The sequence below is a fragment of the Austrofundulus limnaeus genome, unplaced genomic scaffold, assembly GCF_001266775.1.
Source record: "Austrofundulus limnaeus strain Quisiro unplaced genomic scaffold, Austrofundulus_limnaeus-1.0 Scaffold14, whole genome shotgun sequence".
Lineage (NCBI taxonomy): Eukaryota > Metazoa > Chordata > Actinopteri > Cyprinodontiformes > Rivulidae > Austrofundulus > Austrofundulus limnaeus.
The window spans coordinates 2,556-12,749 of NW_013952416.1; the positions used below are offsets into that span (position 1 = coordinate 2,556).

At 38.0% G+C, this 10,194-nt stretch overlaps 5 protein-coding genes across 5 annotated transcripts in view; 1 reads left to right on the forward strand and 4 right to left on the reverse strand.

Moving 5' to 3' along the window:
- Positions 1-455, reverse strand: part of LOC106513618 (3-ketoacyl-CoA thiolase, mitochondrial) — a gene marked incomplete at its 3' end in the record, with an annotated part of 2,866 nt that extends 2,411 nt beyond the window's left edge. The window contains 1 exon segment of the mRNA XM_014002544.1: positions 294-455. Coding sequence (XP_013857998.1) covers positions 294-309 — 16 coding nt within the window.
- A 223-nt stretch (positions 456-678) lies between these two features.
- Positions 679-2,461, forward strand: mrpl40 (mitochondrial ribosomal protein L40). Its single transcript, XM_014002551.1, has 5 exons — positions 679-850; positions 974-1,057; positions 1,646-1,801; positions 1,951-2,032; positions 2,125-2,461. Exons 1-5 carry the CDS (start codon positions 789-791, stop codon positions 2,350-2,352), a joined length of 612 nt encoding a protein of 203 aa, XP_013858005.1. The 5' UTR covers positions 679-788; the 3' UTR covers positions 2,353-2,461.
- Positions 2,462-2,526: 65 nt separating this feature from the next.
- cunh22orf39 (chromosome unknown C22orf39 homolog) lies at positions 2,527-4,148 on the reverse strand. The gene is made up of 3 exons (XM_014002552.1): positions 4,076-4,148; positions 3,113-3,280; positions 2,527-3,023 (listed from the first exon to the last, which is right to left on the reverse strand). Exons 1-3 carry the CDS (start codon positions 4,103-4,105, stop codon positions 2,892-2,894), a joined length of 330 nt encoding a protein of 109 aa, XP_013858006.1. The 5' UTR covers positions 4,106-4,148; the 3' UTR covers positions 2,527-2,891.
- A 259-nt stretch (positions 4,149-4,407) lies between these two features.
- ufd1l (ubiquitin recognition factor in ER associated degradation 1) lies at positions 4,408-7,593 on the reverse strand. The gene is made up of 12 exons (XM_014002550.1): positions 7,452-7,593; positions 7,115-7,250; positions 6,827-6,859; positions 6,632-6,753; positions 6,370-6,500; positions 6,212-6,284; positions 6,061-6,129; positions 5,917-5,985; positions 5,789-5,839; positions 5,457-5,545; positions 5,068-5,152; positions 4,408-4,949 (listed from the first exon to the last, which is right to left on the reverse strand). Exons 1-12 carry the CDS (start codon positions 7,452-7,454, stop codon positions 4,875-4,877), a joined length of 936 nt encoding a protein of 311 aa, XP_013858004.1. The 5' UTR covers positions 7,455-7,593; the 3' UTR covers positions 4,408-4,874.
- A 227-nt stretch (positions 7,594-7,820) lies between these two features.
- Positions 7,821-10,194, reverse strand: part of dhx37 (DEAH (Asp-Glu-Ala-His) box polypeptide 37) — an 11,680-nt gene continuing 9,306 nt past the window's right edge. Inside the window, exons 19-26 of the mRNA XM_014002553.1 lie at positions 9,920-10,036; positions 9,670-9,842; positions 9,469-9,583; positions 9,241-9,378; positions 9,072-9,166; positions 8,852-8,925; positions 8,672-8,769; positions 7,821-8,588 (exon numbers count right to left, since the gene is read on the reverse strand). Of these exons, the coding sequence (XP_013858007.1) occupies positions 8,512-8,588; positions 8,672-8,769; positions 8,852-8,925; positions 9,072-9,166; positions 9,241-9,378; positions 9,469-9,583; positions 9,670-9,842; positions 9,920-10,036 (887 nt within the window). The 3' untranslated portion in view covers positions 7,821-8,511. The remainder of the gene's footprint in view (positions 8,589-8,671; positions 8,770-8,851; positions 8,926-9,071; positions 9,167-9,240; positions 9,379-9,468; positions 9,584-9,669; positions 9,843-9,919; positions 10,037-10,194) is intronic.

A 10,194-nucleotide genomic window follows, 5' to 3' on the forward strand; every position in this document is an offset into this window, starting at 1 on the left:
GAGTAACAGAACTAGCTGATGGTCTAAAATTAGATTAAATATCTTTGTAAAATAATAAAATTTGCAAATAATTCTATTAAAATAAACGCGAAAATGAGCTAACACCACGTTGTCACCTTTCACATACATTGGGACGTCGACGTCAAAAACTTTTAAATCAAGCTTTTTAATTATTGTACACATATTTGCTAATTTAGTTTTTATAGCAGCAAAGATACAAATGCTAAAATTTGACTATTTTCACTAAAGATCTCGTGAACTGTTAGTAATGCWGAAGTGAAACTGTTGTTTACCTCTGAGTAAAGCCATAATGTAGGTTCACCAGTCCTCTCTTCAAACGGGATTAAACTTTCAAACAAATATTTCTTGCTAATTTAGCAGTCCAGTTACATGCAGACCACGGTGAATATGAATTCGCGTCTACTGCGACCTTTACCCCAAATAATGCAGCGGTTCAATGTTTTTGTTTCGCAGGAGCAGATTCGATAAATTCATTTCACCTAAAATTTACACAAAACTGTTTTTGATTATTAAAACAGTGTTAGCATTTCTATAAATGTATTTGAGTTAAAATGTGTGATATATTGTGTTTTTATTTAATTTTCTGCGTTTAAAAAGACGCGAAAATACTTGCGAGTAAATCCTAGACTTAGTGACGTCATCTCCATGCGACGTGTCTTCGTTATGTCCCTTTAGCAAGTGGACGGCAAAAACGGCATGTGAACATTTTTGTTTGTTTTATTTTCCACGGATTTTCGATCTAAAGGGAACCGACATATTGTGGAGACATGTCTTTGATGTTGTCGCGCTGCCTTTGTGGGGTTTTATCCCGACAGGCTGCCTCGTCACGGTGAGTGTTTAATGCCGGAAAAGTGCGAAATCTTTTCGGAAGGTTATGTGCTTCTCAATTCCGTGCCTCTCCGAGTAAAATATTCTGATTTATGATTATTTATTTTGTGCTGTTTTTTTGCAGTTTGCTGTTTGAAGAACATAAGCATGCTGCACAGAGTCTGTGGTTTTCACCTGTGGTCACCCTGAAAACATCCGCTCCAATGAGGTAAGTCGATTTTACAAGAGAAATTCCTCATCCAGTAGTTTGGCCAATCAGAATTGTATTAAACTGGGCTGGTGTACATCATTTTCAAAAAGAGCTTATGTTAAAACAAATGATGGAAATTGAAACGGTTAAAAAGAGTTTTGAAATGATTTTAAGATAATCAGGGTTAACAAATATATTTCTTAATTCTACAGCTATGGAGGAAGTTATGGCACTGAGAGTACCATAACTGAATTTGTATCAGAACCACATGTACTCTTTTTCTTTTCAAAAGCTCAAAACGTTCTAAACTTCTCAAACATTCATTCATTCATTTTCTGTACCCACATTGTCATTTGTATTTTGAAGCATAATAAATGAATTGATTTCTATATTGAACACATTCCTAAAACACATATAAAGTGACAATTCATGCAGCTGAAGTGCATTTACAAAACCCAAAGCTGTGTAAAACATTGTTTTATAAACAGTTTTGTAACAGCAAAATCTAAAGTCCTTTATCTTCAAATTACAACATACTTTTGAGATTGATTTTCATTTCATCTTTATGAATGAAATGTACTCAGTGTTGTGGTTCATGTTGAACAGAGCGGAGCCTTTAAAGAAGAAGAAAGTGGATCCAAGGAGAGAGATTATGGTGAAAGAGCGAATGAAGAAAAGGCTAAGGAAGCTGGAGAAGGTTCCACCTGAGTTAATCCCCATTGAGGACTTCGTCCCTCCCATCCAACGTTTGATTGAAAAAAAGTACAACTCTTTTTTTACTTTTTTTAGGTTTTTCATGAATGTGATTTGCAAATGATCTCGTTGTGATGCAGTTTATGGTTCTGTCGTTTAATTCTTAAATTGCTCTGGATTATTTTTCTTCTTGTTAAATTTAATAATTTTTTTTAAAGAGAGCGCGGTGCAACAGAAATCTCATTTGAAGAGAGTGAAAGACGAGCCCTCCTGCTCAAAGAGTGGGGTCGWTACAAACAGGTTAACTTACTCCTTCAACCTTAAAGCAATTTTATCAAGTGTACTTATGACTTCTATCGTTTACTTAGTGATTTATGTTTTTGCTCTTACAGGAGCAGCACAGGGCTGAGATGGATGCCATTAAACATGCTTTGGAGGCACAGAGGCAGGCGCTGGAGGAGCTCAAGTTGGAGTCCGAAGAGCTGTACCAGGAAGCASTGAAGCCAGATCCACTTCTGTTTCCGTTCACACATGAAGGTCCTGTCTACACACCGCCCATCCCAAATTATTATCCTCCTGATGGAAAATAYAATGACATTACCAAAGTGTATACTCAGTGAAAGGTGGGGAACAGCTGTGGGTGAAACCTGTATTTTGTTTTCTTATTAATTTAGTGAACCAAGATGATGCCTGCCTGCAAATATAAGAATAAATTTCTTCTGTTATTAACTTCAGGGCTCATAGTTACATTATTTACTGTCACAAACTTTCTTTTCCATTTATTCTGCTGTTTAAAAGATACAAATTAAGTGTTTTTTATTAATCAAGTTTCTTTGCATTTTTTATACATTGTATTTAGGAGTTATTTTACAATGCTGAATCCACACCATTGAATTCAGTCCATCACAGAACAATAATTCATCAAGAACAGTGTATTTGGCAWCATTAGTTATCATGGCAAACAGTTGAAATGCTTCCCAGCTAMTCTGCACCTTGACACCACCTTACATAAAGTCTTCCAAGTGCAACATCAAGTTCTACCCACAGAAACACAACCCAAACCTCTCACATCAGGAATATTAACGTAAAACCTGATCCCCTAGCTTCTCAGTGCAGACACTCTCTGGCTTTAATAAAATGTGAAAGTTCACAAAGCACTTCAGGAGTTCTGTGGGCTTTCATGGYTTAAAGGCATGTGCCAGTCTCTTGGAGGCTCCCGCCTCAGTTTCCACACAGGAGTAAAGTTTCTTTGCTCTGCCACTCGACTCCGCTCACTTTTCTGCAACGCTTCCTGCAAAATAAAATTTAATAAAAGACTAAACATTCCTTACAACATTGAAACTRTAAGTTTAACTATTTTAAGAAAGTGATTTCCTGCACCTTAGCTTCTGCGTGTTTGTTCTTCTCCCACTCACTGCAGTTATAGTAGTCCTCTTTCCACTGGCGACAGGATGGAAAGAAACCGTAGGCATAATAGTGGTGAAAACGATTGCTGAAACTTTTGCAGTGTCTGAACTCACTCAGGTAGTCCTCACATGATCGCGGCGGCTGCAAGGACAAAGAAAATGACAAGTMATCAAACAAACATACAAAATTATGACACACTTCTTTATTTTAGCTGTATAGCTCTTTTATCTTGACATGTACTTGTACTTGACGTGTACGTTTTCTGTAAACCAGCTACTAGAGAGCAGAAACGAGAACAGAGTGAGCTAGAGGAGAATGACTTGCTGTCATGACCCCTGAGGGAAGAAAAAGCAAGAGACCTGGTTACATGCTAACAGACTATTTAAACAGTAATGTCAAAGTTAAACATCAATCTGAGGTAAACTAAACTAAACTCAATGACTTGACTAACTTAAAACTARTACCTTACAAATATTCAGTTTTGATATTGTGATCTCACTTTAAAACTCTTTTCCATTGTCTTTACATTAATTCTAAAGCTTATAACGTGCAATGTTAAATAAAATTAAAAACATTCAATCTTGTCAACAGCGCCCTCTTCCTGTCGTTAGCTTAGCTGAACATGAAGCGTCAGGTCCGCACAGTTCAGGGTRAAAATACTGAATTATTACAAGATATTCTCAAATATGACATACAAAATCAAATATYAAGGAAAAGCATAATTGTCCGCCACGTTTCGCGCCTCGGTTTGACGACATTATGCATATTTTTTAAGAATCGAGTCGGTTTGTTTCAGCAGTGAAAGCTAACCTTGCTAGCCAAGTTTCACTAAGTTAGCCTTTGTCAAACTTATATCTTTCAGAACAATAATTTCACACAAATATGCACACGCTGTTAAAAGTAATGCATATGTAAGTGTATTTCTGGATAAATTACCCTCCACGATGTTCTCGCCTCCCGATCCATCTTCAGTGGCTGGCTTCGAGATTACCACTTCCGGTTTCATTTAATTTCAAGATAAAAGCACCATTTCTCTGAAAATAACACCGTCCCCGTTGAACGCCTGATTTACTTTTGAACAAATCTTGTGACGTATGTGATGTTTCCATTTTCCAATTGTCTTTAAACATCTCATTTATTTTTGTCATAATATCCAATTATCAGAGCTAAATACCAAAAGAAAAATATATATATTTAATAAGTATTCAACCCATTAGACTCCCACATTATTTTGTTGACAACGTACAACTTTATAAAAACAAAGACACTTTCAAAACACAGTCCTTTATTTGTCTATAAATAAACAAAGCAAAAAAAAAGTTGCAAAGTATTTATGTGAACCTGGAAAAAAATCCAAACATAAAAATGTTTGATCAAAACTGAAGCAAAAGTATTATTGCTCCTGTTGTATTATAATATTGAGGATAATTTCTGATAAATCCAACAATTCTAGAGAATACAAGATGGTCAAAGTCAAAGTAATTCAAATTCTATGTAATAAACAATAAGTTTCAAGCTCGTCTGTATGTTGGAATACAAATTACAACTGACAGTGAAGCAGCTTAGCTTCTTCAGAGCAAAAACATTCCTGTCAAATGTGATCTTTAAAAATATCAAACATTAGCAAAGTCCCCACTTCAAAGAGACACAAAGACAAAACCTCAGTGTTTCTGAAAGCTTTTTTTTTACTTTGCTGTTTAAAGTGTCACACAAACCAAACCCTGTTTAGAATTGTTCAAGGCTTTCTGCCCTTCTTGCGTAATGACTGTCCTTCTCCAGAAAAGGCAATGAATCTGTTCATGGTGTCATCCTGAGAGAAAAGCAAAAAAAAAAAACATTTAGATGGAATGAGTTGGGAGTATTGTAGCAATTAATTCCTAATTAAATTAAATTAAAAACATCTTTAAGTGCCGATTCACACAACTTACTTCTTCCGCAATTTTTCTGGGCTGAGGTTTGGAGTTTCTGATGAAGGTGATYCGACCAACTTTAAAGTCGTAGTTTGGAATGCCTCTGAGAGACGAAGATAAAATGAGAAAATATGTTAACAGGGAACATATAAGTAAATTTAGCAGAGTCTGTCTAAAGTTTGGAGACTTCTTGCTAAARAAAAACACAAGAGACCTCTCTACAAAATGCTCCCTGCAACAAACGTACTCAATGATGCTACAATGTTTGGCTTTACAGTGGTTTCAAAGAAACGTCAAAATTGTCTAAAAATTATATCCTAAGCACAGACTTTATACAGCTGCAAAGTTCTATGATAGAAAATGTGAAGGTTAACATCTGCACGAGTAAAAGCTAAACAACTCATCACCTTTTGATGTCACTTGCGGCAAGAGGAGCAGGGCTGGGCTCAATCCCTTTTGTTTTGCCATCCAGGCGATTCCCAGAGCCGGTAAAAGCCTGAACATAAATAAATAAACAAGTCATTTGGACTCTTATACCCAGGGGCTGGGGCAGTTTGGTGTTCAGTGCTGTATAAACCCAAGGCTGCAGGTTCAAGCTGTGTCAGGGAGGTTATCTGACATGAAATGATTGCTAAATATTTCATGCGAGATTTCTCGCTGTGGCGACCACTGAAGAGAGCAGTCAGGAAAACAACACCAGGGATTTCTGAGTCTCAACATTGTTGCAATGAGCACTTACTCTGAATCCTGTGTCCATGTCAGCATAACTGCTGGTGTCTCCCCCTTCCTCCTGCCAAGAAATTAGTTTTACCACTTCGTTCTTCAGAGCATAAAATGTTTCTGTTTTTTTCATGGTTGGGATCTTACTGTTGGTTCTTCCTTGTTCTGAGATCGTCGCTCAGGCTCCTTGTAACCCAAAGGAGCATCAAAATCCACCTAGGAGACACAGCCACGACACTTATTTGAAGTTGTGATTGCAACAAAACAAGTCTGAGATAATAAAGGTCTTACRTTCATATCACACTCGATGATGGATACGGCTTTATCTGGTTTGGTCTCCATAACTCGCAGCTCATAGATCTTTTGTACAAACACAAATCCAATTAGCATAGTTACACAATACAGATATTTTTAAAAATATGTTTTTAATAAACTTATTTACCTTTTCGTTGTAGTTTATAGCTATGACATCACCAGTTGTCAAGCATGCAAAATTTCTCAGTGCATTCTCGAGGCTGAAATAAAAGGAAATTTTAGATGAACAAGTAAAATAAAYGCAATATTAAAACCAAGTCAAATAAACCAAATGATTTTTCTTACACTGCTTTGGGATTTGTAATGTCCAGGAAGTCWGGACTTTGAGGCTGGAACTTTGAATAGGTGGCCACCATGAGGTTTACACTTTCCACTTGGACCAGACCACCCTCCTCCAGGAGAAGATTCTGCATCATCTGCAACAAAACAGGCACAAATATAACCATATGTATGTGTTCATCTACATAGATCTACAATATCACGATCAACTGAGCGAGAGTAGAAAAGTCACAGTCTTGTTTTAGATCAGCATTTACTGTTTTCTGACCCAGTGTGGAAGGTAACAGATTCCCTCATCTGCGACAAACTCCAGAACACCACAGTGTGTCATTCTGTCTGAGTTCTTGTTGGTCAGCTTAAACAACATGGGGTAGGTGATGTTAAGTCTGCCTGTTCAGAAAAAAACAAACAATTATCACAGGGGGCAAAATGAAACAGGAAGAAAACGAAGATGTATACATACTTAGCTGATCAAGAGCTGAAGGTGGCATTATAACTGAAAAAAGAAAGAAATGTTATTTTTTTGGATAAAGATTTATTTTAAAAATAAACTTTTGTATTAGTGATGACAATGTAATGTCCAACTATAAACAGATCGAATTTAATGTGTAATGTTTCAGTAAAACAAAACAAACGAAAAACAATCTTARACTATCCTTTTCGTGCTTATTTTTCTTCAGAGCACACAACGGAACACTGAAGTGACTGACTGAACGAAGCTACACGCTGTTGTTTATTTTACAGGACTCACTTTTGCCTCCTTTCTCTACATCGGAGCGGTCGTTGGGTCCAGCCAGCATWGACACCGAGTAGCAGCGGTACTGAGTGGAAAAGCGGCTCTGAAAGCCCCGGGCCATGGGGTGGTCGAAAACATGGTGGAAGGAAAACTATAGGGTAGAAAACACACGACAAATAAATCATTTTTAATAGTGCTGCGTGGTTTGGAAGGAACCAGGTCGAACTTTCACGATCATGACAGGGCAGCTTTACGCTCTGTTGTTGTTAGCTTAAGCTAGCTTARCCGCTACAACACTTTATTCTTATACGAACTTCTTACTGACAGTAAACAGTAGTTTGGCGGTTCTTACCATGTTGATGTCGATGGTCTTTTAGTTGTAAAATTAACAACACTGGATTTAAATCGTCTGTTGTGGATTTGCTRTTTATTCTGCGTCTTGTTTTCCTGCACTAACAGCAGGAGGAAATGACGTCGTGACTAACGCTAACCAATCACGGCCGCGGATTGTCGTGATGCGTTCAGGTGTAATCATGTTCATCTGTTTACTTTGAATAACTTAAAGGGGAGGAAAACCGTAAAGTTTACAATCATAAAGTGGTTGCTTAGCTTTATTAAGTGAAAATAAGGAAATATGTTTTATTTATTATCTCGTGGACAATTTAGTTGATGAAAAAGATGATTTTTCTTCCTGGATTACTGAGATGTATGGGAACATAGCTGATGCTTACTGTAGAGTTTTAATCTGGTCTTTGAACATTTTTAAAACAGATATTAAGATTTACAAAGCAAAGCCCATTTGTTTACAACTTTTACAAAAAGACCATAGAGAAAAAATACAGAAATCCAATACATTGATTGTATCTGATAAATCTGATTGTTAAAAAAATACTTTTTTAAAATCTTGACCATCTTTTTCTCAAACAACCCCTGACTGGTAAATCATGTCCACTGTCTGAAATGTATTTGTCCTTCTTCTAAACCATGTCATTATTAAAGTATATAAAATGGACAGATATGAAATTAATTCTTTTTCATCTTTCAAAACACATGAAGTTTGATACAATGGTTAATTCCTTTTTACATTTTTGTGAGTCACAGATGATAGGAAGCAGAAATAAATCCAACACCAGTTTCTGTCACATCAAAATTTTATGAAGTCTTATGAAGACCAAAGTTAGATAAAAAATTACAAACAGCAACACGATGATAAAGTTATTATAGAGCACTGACAGAAATGTTTCTTTAATGAAATAACTATTGGTAGTAGACACAACATACAAAAAAAAATCTAAGTAAATTAGGTGTTGCATTATTGTAATTATATAACATTATTGTTACACTTTGATCAAATGTTTAAAAACAGCAGAGTTTGAGACTTTCTTTGTAGAAGTCGGCTCTGTTGCCGGTCTTTAAACAGGAGGCCAGAATTTAGCCACTTCCTGGTGCAAGGCCTCAGGCAACCACTGGCAGTATGCAGACAACAGAACTGTTGACGAAGGGAAACATAACACACAAAAGAATTAGACAACAAATCAAAACAAAAATAAGTCAACCACTTTAAATACTTACATTTTTCTTCAGTCTTCCAGGCAGAGAGGAGCGCCTCTCTGCGGTCAATCTTCTTTGACACCAGTGGTCCCAGTAAGGCCTCCGTTCTCGGCTGTAGTCTAAAACAACATAGTTTGATTTACAGCTAGAATCACTTTTTTTGTTCCCAAGTCAGAGTTTTACTGAACAAGATCAACTTACTTTGCCCACGTTTTCATCAAGATGGAGGGGTTTGAGAGAASGTGGCCAGTGTGTTTTTTAAGTTTGGGACAAACCTGTTAATCAGAYAAAACAAACATGAGATACAAACTTCTGTCAGGTGCAAGAATAATTATGGGGTGTCACATTTGTGGGGCACACMTCTCAGCTGGAGATGTTATTAATAATTTACTGAGGTTATATAGCTGTGGGGTTTTTGTACCTGTCCCTCAAGTAGAAACCTGGCGAACAGCTTGTAGCGCTCCAGACCCTCTGGATACTCCACCTCCACTGCAGGGAGCTTCCAGCCAACACGAACTGAAGGAGACACACAGAAATGACTAAAGACATGAGCACAACCCCGCTCCCCCCCATCAGCTCCTGACACGTACAGAAGGTGCTTGGCCTGTGACATCGGATGGTGCCGGTGGAGGAGCAGAAACTTGGTGCCGGCTTCTCCAGGGGAGGACTGAAGTGACAGTACTGAGGCAGGAACTGTGGGATCCACTCAGGTTCGACTGCTGACACACCTGACAGGAGGAACAGAAGACTTTCCTTTGACTGGGCTGATGAACACTCTCCAGACTGACGCGTTCTTACTGGATTTTCCATTTTATTACCTCTCATGTACATTTTGGAGGTCTCCATGATCTCCTGGTAGACGACGAACTCTGGCAGTGTTTTAAACAGAGCAGAACTGGGATGAATGAACACTGGGTCGTCCATGAGAGGWGTCTGCAAAACGGATAAAAGCGAGGAGGTGAAGAGGAGARAAGGTTAAATATGTTTGTCTAMATCACAGCCTGTAACCGGGGGCTCACCTTGTATCCGTTCTTCCATTTGGGGTCCAACACGTCCTCGACTTGGGCTCGCCTCGCCACATGGTCTCCCAGTCCGGCCAGAACGATCTGTCGCARACAAGTCACCTGATGTTCTGTTGGCGGAGTCATCTTAGGATCCACAAACACTCCCACCTCTGGGCACACTGAGTTCACTGAGAAAAAAAAATTATGTGTAAAATGTTGTGTTTCTGCAGCACATCTGAGATGATTACAATCTGTGTTTGTGTACCCGCATTGGTAAGTTGACCTCGCAGCCTCCGGATCTCCAKCATGGCTTTATACCTGAGTCCGTTGTCCTCACAGAACCTGGGAGTGCAGCCTGCATATTCACAAGCACCGACAGCACCTGCAGCCACACGGTTACAGAAATGTTGATCATATTTAACATCTGGACAGCCGTCCATTGTGTAGAAAACTGAGACAATGGGCCTCATGCAAGAATCGTTTGTACGAACAGATTTGTTCTTAAGTTGTGCATACGAGTGATTTAGGAGAATTTGTGGC